The sequence below is a fragment of the Alosa sapidissima genome, chromosome 16, assembly GCF_018492685.1.
Source record: "Alosa sapidissima isolate fAloSap1 chromosome 16, fAloSap1.pri, whole genome shotgun sequence".
NCBI classification, from domain to species: domain Eukaryota; kingdom Metazoa; phylum Chordata; class Actinopteri; order Clupeiformes; family Clupeidae; genus Alosa; species Alosa sapidissima.
Genome location: NC_055972.1, coordinates 29,160,533 through 29,173,032, shown reverse-complemented (window position 1 = coordinate 29,173,032; position 12,500 = coordinate 29,160,533). Strand labels below are relative to the sequence as shown.

Below are 12,500 nucleotides of genomic sequence, written 5' to 3'. Positions count from 1 at the left end.
TATCAACAGCACAACACAACACAGGCAACACTCCTCTCTTTCCATAACATATGTCATATCATGTGTAGATAGTCACACTCCATCTGTTTGAAAATACATGAATGACTATGAACTTTTGAGGCAGGTCAATTCTACACCAGTGGACTGAAATTGATGTTACAGTTAAGCAGGCTCCCAAAATTCAAATGCTGCATGGCAATATATCAGATGCAAACACATGCCATAAAAATGTACATAAAAAAGACTGTTTATGCAAACTAAAAGTATACCACCTATTATTGAATACATTAACAATAGATAGTTGCATATAATATGTGTCTAAATGTATATTTGTACTGTACATTTTATCATCCATAGCAAGATGTTGCTATGGATGTTATGCTATTCCTAACAGTTCATTATACAATATTTGTGTTATGTTTGTTGCACAGCCAGAGAATATCATTCTTTTTCAGTATCTCCACACCCTTGACCCCACCTTCGTCCTCAACAGATCGGCTGTATTCATGGCAGACCCATCTTGACCACAGACCCATGGTATGCCAACACCAGGCTGCACACGGCCCAGTGACCCTTAACCCCTTGACCCTTGACACACGTCCTTTGTCTGCTAGGCCTTGGGTCAGACAGGGCCAGGACTCTAAAAGCCAGCCTGTCTGAGAGTGCAGCAGGCACATGCTTCTGTCCAGCTCATGCCCACGTTATGTGTCATGATGGTTTGTAACCCCGTGACTTCTCCTGTGTCCACCGTGACACAAAGGGACAGCTCAGGTTCAGGTCTCGGACTCGGTCACCTCTGGCCCCTGGTGCAGACCTGGGTTCAGATGCTGTGCTAACCTCTCACTTCGAAATGCAGCCTCGTCTTTGAAGTGCCAGGCGGATGAGAACATTCAGTTCAATGCACCAGGCATATTCAATCAGCAACAGAATGTATATGTGAAACGCGCAGACAAATGGCACTGCCAAGCTTAGCTCTGCCAGCTCAGCCCTCCTGCTAGACATTCACAGGTCTGGATTCAGTTTCAGTGGTCTAATTAAAGTGAAATGCATTTTATACTGAAGGGACTTGCTGCATGATTTATAGAGACACATCAACATCCAGATTGTCTGCTGGAGATTCTCTGCTTCTTCTTGAGCACTCTTCAGGGGGTTTCGCACAACATATACGCAGACATCAGTGAGGCTGTGCAGAGCTGGAAGATGCAGCCATAAAAGTACAATGCGAGCTCTTGCCTTGCTGTGTATGTCTCTGATTAAAGTGCATTTTAAATGCAATACCTAAATATACACTTTTTACTTCCTGCAACAGACTTCAAAGGCAAAGAATAAAATATTTACATAAACAATTTATGAAGCCCTGCATCGCTATAAAGCAAACCACCGCCAGTCGACGACGTTTTTCTCTATCTCCTATTGAAAAATTAACCTTCGCTAGCTTCGAGGGCAACTTCGAAATGTCAACACGCTGGTCTTGAAGGCACTGTTTGCCCCGTAAACATTTCTCGCGCGGCCTGTTTTTGAGACGTAATTAGCATACTATGGCAGGGCTCTGTGCCATGCCCTAACCGACACTGTGAATATTTTTTAAGCTGATATCTATTAATCCACAGCAGCCCACCGGCTAGCCCAGCGGTGAACACATGTCTGTGCTCAACCCACACACCGTCCCGTGCCAGCCGGCCGAGCAAGGCATGCTGGGAAGGCTTGGCAGAACATGAAAAAAGAACCATGTTCCTGTATGTTTTGGCTCAGAGCAAGGTTGATGCACTGCCCAATCGCATGTGTGTGTGTGTGTGTGTGTGTGTGTGTGTGTGTGTGTGTGTGTGTGTGTGTGTGTGTGTGTGACTCCCCTGTGTCAGGCAAATGACAGTGTGGTGATTTTTTTTTTCTTCTAGCACATGGTTAGTTGTGTGTGGGGGGGGTGTATGTGTGTGTGTGTCTGGGTTGGTGGGTGGTGAGGGTGGTACAATGAGCAATTTCTCCTTTTTCCTGTTCATCTGAGTGCAAATTGTTGTTCCACTGTAAGGCTGGCTACTGTCATGGGATGGGAATGGCATTATTCAGCCTAATTGCCATCCTGCTGTCCAGACAATGCCAACTGGTGAGCGGAATCTCCAAAATTCCCTGTCATCACTGGCAGCACAAACATACATGCTCTCCACTAGTGCTCCTGGTGTCGTGTGGGGCACACAGTAACACACAAAGACAACACAGAGCTTAGCACATCATTACAGACGCTGCTAAATATTTCACCGGGGCCGCCATCGGCAAAGGAAAAGGAATCCTTTCTTTCTCTTTCTTTCCCTTCGCTGGCACCTCTCCTCTTCCTCCCTCTCTCCCTCCTCTTCCTGTTTGATCTCCCGCAGCATGTCACACCGAGTCCCAAAGTCCTACTCTTTGCTTGCCATTCTATGTCAATGCCATCCATAATGGATGAAAGCAAGCAATTCGCATTACTATTAATGCCGTCTCTTGGTGCAATCTAGGCGCAATGCATTATTATTTAAATGAGGTTCATCTCCCCCTCCCCTCCCCTCCCCTCCTCGTCAGCCCCACTCACCGTAATTAACACGGGCTACAGTGGGCGTGCAGCACCTCACGTTATTGTTTTAAGGAGTCCAACTAGGCCCGTCCTCTTGACTGATTGGACAGCGCAGACGCGGCGGGGCCGTTAATTAACCGTCCACGAAAAAGGACAGTAATAGTGTGGGTGACTCGCCGACCCCCTCGGAAATAACTCTTTGGCAGCAATTGTCAAATTTACATTCGGGAAATATTTCACTGCGGGTATTAAATTACCCTCTGTCCCACAAGAGAGGTGACTCACGTCTTCCCCTTAGTCATTCAACTGATCAGACTACTTTGGCGGGCGGCAGGCAGACGGCCGGGCAGGTGAGGGAAGAAAAAAGGACTTTTGGCGTGACACTTTTGACAGCTCTGGCGCTTCTTATGGCTGCACAGTCTGCACTCGCGCGGCTTATTTTAGAGGGGTTGTAGAATGGCCAAGGATAGCTTCTCAGATCCGCCCAGCTGCTTAAGATGGCTGCCCGCTTGCTCGGAGAGAGGCCAAGTGACCGCGCGGCGTAATAGTGAGCAAGAGATGCTAATTGGGTGAGAGGCTCTCTGGTAAGAGACACCCAGATAATGATACATGCCCCCCCCCCCCATCCCAAAATAGACCCTGGGAGCGCAAAAAGACACACAGGTTGGTCAACAACCTCTGGAGCCACATGTGACCGGCCTAGCGGGGGCTAAAAATAAACCGAAACTTTAAACTTTAGCACATCCACAGTCACTTGGAAGCCATCCGCTCATCAAAGTGTGTGTATTAATAGAGGTGGAGTTGTGTGTTTCTCCCAACAAAACAACATACTCGGTGTTAATTTGAGTGTCAGGCGCTAAAGAAGTTTGCTGCCTTTGCTTGAGCGTGCTCACTTGTTCGCTCTCACACACCGACTACCCACTCTGAATTCATTCAGGTAGGAAATAAACGTTACTATATTCCCTGGTGGCTCCTGTGATTTTAATGAACACTTTGTGCCAGGCTGAAAACCATTAGAACATAACGCTTGGATTCTAAACAGAGCCTTTTGCAGCCCAAACCAATTAAAAAGGTATCATTTGGTTTAAGCCTGACACCGTGTTTAGATTCTCTAAGAAAAGGTCAAAAGCCTCTCGTGGTACTGACACTGAGTTGTACTTTGAACAAAATATAAAAAAGTTGTAGTGCAGGAATATGGCAAGTTCTTAGTTGAAAAGAGAGCTACATCAAACACTAAGCCTTATTTCCATTTTGGAAACTTGTGTGGCCTTAGGTTCTATGCAGTTTGGGAAACAACAGAACTGTTTCTACTTTTCTCATGTTTTGGTTGCTGAGAGTAGGCAACACAGTCACACGCACGACACACACACACACACACACACACACACACACACACACACACACACACACAAATATCTGGTCCAGATGTCTGTAGTATTGTGTATCACTCAAATGCCACTGTTAGTGGACCAGCTTGCTCTCACCATCAAACTATGAAAATCATCCAGTTACACAGAGTGACCACCACAGTGAGGTAATGACGACCAGAAAGAATGCAAATAATAAAATTGTGTGCTTACATGGACATTAATTTATGAGCCAACTAGGTCACAACTGCACAAGTGTGCTGTATACTGCACAAGTGTGCTGTGTACAGTATACAGTACAAGCATTCCAGAGGCTGTCCAGAACGAAACAGGTGAACAGGTGTTGCTGTCCCAATGTTCATAGATGACTGTTCTGGAGCAGGATGGAACGGATTACATAAGTAATATAAAATGTAATGTAACATAATCTGAGATTAGCGTAGCCCAATTCAGGACACCAGTCACCCCATAGTATGCTATCAGATGTTATAAATCTCCCCTGAAACACTCACTGCTCTCCAACAATAACAAAAAGAAGGATCTATGTATCAGATCTATGTATCCGATCTATGTATCATTCCAAGTATCTATGTTTCAGACTAAACAGAGAGAAATAAGGTCTCTGTGGTGTCTTAAATGGACAGAAACCCTATCTGCTCTCTTCTTCTGTTTGCCCGCGTTTTCCAATCTTAAATCACAGTGGACACACGGCTCCTGGAGGGCCCTCGCCACGTGTGCTGTCAGTCACGTCCGGTCACGAGCGTGACCCCTGACTAGTCGGCCTCTGTGATAATTGTCATTCTATTAGCATGACCCATCCAAACACTGGCCCACCCCCACAAGCCACCCTGCGCCCCCAAACCGCCCCCTTCAACTGCCCTGTCCATCAGCAGCCCGGCAGGCTCAGGGCCCACCCACGCCCTGATCTCACATCCTCAGCTGTCGCTCCTGCTCGCTTCACCCACCACACCCCTCCCGACACACACACACACAGGCCCGGGCCACACAAACAGTGGCCTGCTGTTGTTTACTCACCCTTTTGCCCTCCTTGCCCGGCGTTCCAGGCTGACCCGACACCCCGGTCTCCCCCTGGGGACACAGGACAGAGGGGAAAACACCGTAAGATTGGACATTAAGGACACGTTTCCGGCTATGTGGCACCGCCAGTTTACAGCCCACTGCAGCAGAAAACATGAACAAATAGCCACCAGTTTACAGACTACCGGGCCACATGTTCCCGACGGAGCGGTGAACTTATTAGGCCTTTAGCGTTAGCAGCACAGAAGAGTGGGCTGGAGGTGGCGATAGCGGAGGAGTTCCACAGAGAACAAGTTCTTTTGTGTTCAGTTCTCACCTTCTCCCCTGCAGGACCCGGTAACCCCTGCAAAAGACATCAGAACAAACATAAACTCTCCACTTCTACACTGTGTGTTCACTTACACTGAGGTCTAAGCACTTACTGCTTTCATTTTCACATACTGTAGAAAACTGTGGCCGTGTGAGCAGTGAATGTGGAATTCACTTACAAGAGTAAAGTACAAATATAATATGTGAAATACATTAATGAATGTAATGAATGCAATATGTATGCAATGTGTAATATGGTTTCATGACCTATCTGATAGAACACAGGGTGTATTTGTGACAGGATTAACCTTAAAGGTATTAAGACTAAAAATAATGTTCCACCGGCTCATTAATGTTTACTGTAAATTAATGATATCTGTGTTTCTGTAGAACATTGCAAAGGAGATTTCTATGCAGAAGACTCTTAATGCGTATGATACATCTGCAGAGCAAGCTGTGTCAAATCTTCAATGTGCATTTCACTATGCATAGTCATCCCTAAATAAATGGCATTTACTACATCAAGAAAGATACAGTATACGTATCTTAATGCCTATAGTACTTGTTCACAGTACTTGTATAGTACAGCCATTTCCACACTGAAATCACTAGAAAATTACCTTTCTAACTTATATCTCTTTTTAGAATTCAATTAATCTATCATAATACACGCTCACAGGGATTTTTATCCCTTGAAACTCCTCAGATCAAATCTGTTGAGAAAATTAGCTTTTAAATGATTTGCACCCAATAAATGGAGCAAATTACAAGAGATATTCAATTTAGACCAGCTTGTGTCAGTACACCAATATAAGGGTATAATAGACAAAATGGCTGTTGTGCAGTGTTGCTTTGACTGATGATAAGAACATCTTATTTTTATTTTATTATGTTTTGACTTAATTCTCAGTCAGTCTTCCCTGAATAAACAATGGTTGATGATGCATATATTCATTATTATGACATATTCAAAACACCAGTTGATAAGCCATCCATAGACACGACTTTCAAATGAATTGAAGCAATGATTGTACCAGATAGTCTCCTGAGCTTTGGGTAGAACATCAGCTAATTAAATTAGACAGATTTCAGGCACAAGAGGAGGAGCAGTCTGCTTTACCTGATCTCCCTTCAGACCTCTCATTTCAGTCTAAGAGAAAAACAAACAAGAGAAGACAATTAAGACCATTACCACCAATCTGGCAATACTGATTTAAATTATGATGTTATTGCTGTACACTGTTGGTGAAAGTCGTACGGATGTCTGATACTGGATAGAAATGTAGCCCTTGACGACAGGTTTAAAAGCCCAAAGCACCGGTGAACTAGACAGAGGTTGTGACCTTCCTAGTCAAGCAAGTTGTCTGTCCACAAGACCATACTAGAGGGACGCTGAACACACACACACACACACACACACACACACACACACACATATACTGTATATATGCATCCACACACAGAGACTAACAACTGACTTTCCAATGACAAGCAAACACATGGTGTCCCTCATCAGCTGGCATCCTCACAAATACTGACAACTTCTCGGAAACAACTGCAAAAATAGCCGTTCACTACACGCAAAGTCAAAATGCCAAAGTCATTGACCTAGAGGCGGATGCGGCATTCAAAATCTAAACTTTTAACAAGGGGGATTGACAAGTCTTTGGTATTTGCAGTAAACAAGACCGACATCTCCCAAAGGACATCCTATTTTAAAAGTACATGAGAAATATCAACGATGATATTACTGAAAGTAATTTACAAGTGATGCGCAAGCAGACAAGCATGCACATATTTTCCCTTAATATAAACATGGCATGGCAGCAGACAACACACGCATGCCCCCTCTCTGATCTTCCATATGTAACAATTCACAGTCTTGTTATATGCCCGGACTCTTTGTTGTGTCAAAGACTTGTTGACACGACAGTGGCACTCTTTGTTGTCGGAAAGGAGAGATCGGTGCGATCGCACCTCAGCTCGTAAAATGTAAAATTAGCGGGAGCAAATAGCTGCTCATGCCGTGACACGGTTCAGCCCCCCGGGGGGGTTTACCGAGTGTTTGGGTGACATGAAAGGAAGAGGGCGAGCAGACGGCTGAGGGAGCAAAACGCTGATTTCGACTGGCAGCCCCTCTCTACGCTCTCATGACGCTAGTAATTAGCTAACCACCCGTGGTATACTTTTTAATCTGCGCTGCCAGTCTCGTGTCCCCCGATGCTGTTGATTCCAGAGAGTATACAAATCATATGCATGTCTGAGCGGAGCTTGTGTGCGTTTACAGTCATGCATCCACCCGCCCGTATGACTTTCAAGGCCATCTTTGGGTTTAGCGCTGAGGTAATGATATGTAGTGTAGTGTTTTGTGTGTGTGTGTGTGTGTGTGTGTGTGTGTGTGTGTGTGTGTGTGTGTGTGTGTGTGTGCATGTGTGAGGCTGCAGTCGCAGTGTGCGCCTCATGGTGAGGCGTAAAGACTCCAGGTAAACGCTTCAGCTCCTCGGGGAGACGGGCTGAACACACTGTGTGCAGCATGGGAGCCAATTCAGTCCTACAGGCCTCCTTGCCTCAACTGCCCCGCCTTCAGAAAGAGATACACAACAGCCCTTGACTATCACTGTGAGCATTCGAGAGGCAGCTTCTGTCTGTTCTAAACTATGCTATGCTATTCTATTCTGTACCATATTGTGCGTACTATACATTCATAATCTAAACACTGACTTGCCTGTGCCTGACAGTTCAGCTCAGGGCGTGAATGAAAAGAGCTGAATGAGATCCCCATAAACTATAATCTTGTCACGCCACTTGACCTGATTCTAGACAGTGGTAAGACAAATGCTTTCTGTTTGGGAGGATGCTTATCTGCCCATCTCAGACTGTAAGCATGCCGTCCCACCGCATGATGACTGACTGGTGCACACACAGGTTGCTACCACCCTGTGTTCTGGGATAGATTTTCAATGTAATCTGAAGTGTCGGGGTGCTTCATGTCAAGCCATTCTGAATTAGGTGCCAGTGTGACGAGACATGGGAATATTTTAAGAACCCCACTGTGTGTGTGTTGAGTCTGTAGCATCAGCATGCTCAACCACAGTGGCTGTCTACCTGCCAATGGAACAGAGATGCTATTCATTAATACTGGGATGGTTTTGCTAAAGCAGATAGAAAGAATAGCTGCCAAAAAAAGTAAATTCTACATCTAGAAATCTGCTGCAAGAGAAAAAAAAATATGAAGGGCTATGATTTGGTGTTTAATCACATATAGATTAAAAATAAGCCTGAGCTTCCTCTGCAAACAATAAGGTCTGCATCCAATATTAATAACGCCATCTTCCATCTACAACCTGTAATATATAAAGCACAAGAAATAGAACAGATTTCACAAGAATATATGATAGGAGGTTGTGATGGTATTGTATTACCAGTGATTAATTATTTCTATGAACTTTATATTAGTCTTGTGTGTATTGAATAATTCTTTCAATGGATTATTGTTAAACTGTACATTAAGCTTCAAAATCCACTGGAAACTGTAGGATATTCAAGTGAAAATAACAAAAGCATTTTAATTAACGGTCTGTCTAATCCAGCTGACTCCATCCGGTATGTCGGCCGTCCTTGCTCTGAGCTCCATAACTCTGAGCGAACAGGCCCCGTAATGGGACACCGAGTGTGTTCACCTGTGCTCTTAACCTCCCTCCCAGCCACGAGTGCCAGATGTTTCACAGCCCATTCAACAAAAAAGCCTGCCGTTCGTTGCCTATGCCCTGTCAACCAGCCGTCCATAAATCCACCATCAGTTTTGGAGAGTGTGTGTGTGTTGGGGGGGGGGGTCTGACACTCAATCATTTATGGGGAGAAAAATAATAATTTCCCCTCCTGTACACATGGACAAACATCACGGCACTTGATTCACCAACTGCAGCTGTGTTAGTGAGTGTGAGGGACATACATACCAATGAGGCTGCAGGACCAGGTGGGCCAATGTCCCCCTGTAAGACACAACAGAGACAGAGAGAAAGAGAGAGAGAGAGAGAGAGAGAGATAAGGGGAGGTTTTACAGCATCATGTCAATGTGACCACACTCTGCATAGCAGGAACATGAGGAAGCTGGAACTTGCCTTCAGCTGAGAGGTCAGACACTAGGTGGTATTTTACGAGCAGTAATGGGCAGCAGGAACTGGACACACATACACACACACACACACACACACACACACACACACACACACACACACACAGACACACACAATTGGCAGATTTGTGGTCAGTGTGCTGCTTAAGGGACTAAAAGGTCTTGCCCGTGCAGAAGCAATTAGTTCTAGGTAGAGTGTCAGGCTTAACCAACGCAGCTCTGCAGCACGTTCACTTTACACACCATGGATAGCGTAGTAATGAAATGAAATACAGTGCACTGTTATGGGAGAGACAACTATGACTGCAGGATTACATGTCTGAGGAAAATCAACTTTTTTAAAGAGTTTCCTCAAAATAATGTCAATACTTGTATGACATACTAACACAAATTAATATCATGTGTGCTATGACTGTATTCATCGAATAATTAATTTTCTTCACAGTTTGCACTGAACATAATTGCAAGCTGTGTCTGCTTCTGGCAACACAAAGACTATGGCAGTGGGAGAAATGTTTAATTTCTATATTAGCTTCTAACTATGTTAGTTCTTGAAGGGTGAAATTTTTTTCCATTGCTGGGCTGGTGAGATCTGCTATGTTGCTGCTAAAAAAATGACATTGTCTGAGCCTAACTTGACACATAATAAATGAGGAAAAGCTATTTCAGTGGGTCTGACATGTGGATGAAAAAGCTCACAGGCATCGCTCACGCCTGCTGAAACCGAAAGGTCACAGAAATAAAAACCACCCTGGCGTCATTACTCTGACATTTTGGTTCCTGCCCACCTAGCACTTACCCACGATGCACCCCTTTTTACTCCAGGTGCGACGCCGATATCGGACTCATAAACAACACACCTGGACATGCTCTCGCTTAACTGTCAGGAAGAGACGAGCCATCAAGGGCTTTCTGGATCTTAAAAATAAATACAGCAAACTAAACAAATAGATTAAAGCTTTGCTACAATAACAAAAAAATGAGGGGCATCCCGGGACGGTGCGTTTGGGAAATGTCACACGTCAGAAGAGAGTGGGGACGGACGAGTAAACAGTAGCTCACAAGACACCCAAAGCCCACAGCCCTGCACTTAAACACAAAGTTAAAACAAAGCAGGGAAAGACTGAGGGAAAAAAAACAGCTCTTACAACAGCACCCCCCCTCCCTTCCCCCAATGAATACAAGCGACCTAATTATTTTTCTGTTAGTCGCTTTCTGGCCTGAAAATAAGTGTAATTTAACACAGTTTGAATGGTGGGAAGCCAGGGCAAAAAGTCTGCAAGCTGGAAACTTTTAAATGTTGTTCCATTATTTACTTTCCAACAGACTGAACGCCCCAATGGAAAGGCAAAGTACAGTAACTTATTATGGAACTTCCACTGATACTCACTTAGCATCTGTGGCTACTGCAGGTGCAGATTCATTTCCACTAAGAGTTTTCTTTTAAAAAAAGACTCCAGTCAGCGTACTATTCCACTGAGGTAGGTAAAACAGGAGAGGGGATTTTGTAAGAATATTCATCTTCCGCAGTCATAACAGTTAAACTCTGATACGGAACTAGTTCCACCCACAAGCTGCCTCTTCGACAACACAGAGGCATTTTATTACATCATCTACAAACAGCAGGACGGGTCTACCTCCCCTCCGTCAGTTTCAATACAAAACAAACAGTCCCTTCCCACCGTCCCAACAGGAGGGAGATGACTATAAAATACAGTAGCTGGCAATAAACTGGCCCAGACAGAATGCCATAGCAGGCTCATTATGGCTGCAAGCCTGAGAGAAAGTGCACCTCCAATCACATGCAATCAGACAGTTCCTATGAAATACAATAATAACAACAACAAGCTAAAAAACACACCCGACCAGAGAGGCTGGGATATCAAAGAACACGGAGGATAGGACAACTAATTAGAGGAGAACATTTCATCTCGTACACTGAGTAATCCCTCAGCACTGGTGTACATGGAAGAGAGAGGGATAGAGAGAGAGAGACAGAGGGAAAGAGCGAGAGACAGAGAGAGACTGAGAGAGATGGAAAGAGCGAGAGAGAGAGAGAGAGAGAGAGAGAGAGAGAGAGGTCTTGCTGAAAAGATACATCCTTGATGCTTTCCAGATGCATGCAAAATGGAGCTCATTTAAATTCATATTTTTGTGAACAGGCTGCGTGTAAAGAGCTGCTGATAGGAGTTTTTTTTCTTACTATTTGAGCTTGTTTGAAGTCTGTACAGAGTCTTGCTGTATGTGTCATAACTAGTTCTCATTGACTTAGCCAGACGGCAACCCCTGAAACATCTCCGCTTTTAAATCTGAGACCAAGTGCATTTGAATGGATGTGGATCATTTTCACCACTTAATCATTGTGGTTACATATAAAAGACAGACAGCAAGTGAAGGGTAGAGGGTTACATCAGCCAAAAAAGTCTATGCTCTTATTAGACATTAAACAGGACTACTGTGGGTTCTAACAGCGTCCTGTCAGTTTGAAACATGTGTATGTGTGTGTGCTGGTGTGTGTGTGTGTGTGTGTGTGTGTGTGTGTTTGTGTTTGTGTGCATGCATGTGTGTTCCTGAGTTCCATGATTGTTTGCGTGTCTGTGTGCATCCTATGCATGCATGTGTGTGTGTGTGTGTGTGTGTGTGTGTGTGTGTGTGTGTGTGTGTGTGTGTGTGTGTTTGTTTGATGTACAGTAGTGCTGCTGAAACGTGTTGCTGGAGAATCATGAGAATGGAATTCTGTTTTCAAGGGGTGTGTCTGATACAGATAACATCTATTTTGATAATCCAACTAATCACGTGCAGATACCAGCCACAGGCGTGGTCTCTTGATCAAAAATAAATTTGCTGGCAAGACAGATAACGCAATGTGTCATCTATTCCAATTCCACAGCCTACAGTTTCAACATGCAGTTATAGGTGCATCATATCTTAAAAGCACCATTATGCAAGAGGCTGGCTAAGTCTACTGGCTTGGCAAAATAAATGTGACCTTTCAGAAAAACCTTCAATGTGAAATGATATGATGACAATATTACCACATCCTTTGTGATATCCAAGGTAAGCTACACACACACATACACACACACACACACACACACACACACACACA

General features: G+C 44.4%; 1 protein-coding gene across 2 annotated transcripts in view; it reads right to left on the bottom strand.

Moving 5' to 3' along the window:
• LOC121685843 (collagen alpha-1(XIX) chain) overlaps nt 1-12,500 on the bottom strand; it is a 127,695-nt gene that overhangs the window by 84,524 nt on the left and 30,671 nt on the right. For both annotated transcript variants that reach the window (XM_042066625.1, XM_042066627.1), the window contains exons 15-18: nt 9,213-9,248; nt 6,377-6,406; nt 5,264-5,290; nt 4,945-4,998 (exon numbers count right to left, since the gene is read on the bottom strand). In XM_042066625.1, coding sequence (XP_041922559.1) covers nt 4,945-4,998; nt 5,264-5,290; nt 6,377-6,406; nt 9,213-9,248 — 147 coding nt within the window. The remainder of the gene's footprint in view (nt 1-4,944; nt 4,999-5,263; nt 5,291-6,376; nt 6,407-9,212; nt 9,249-12,500) is intronic.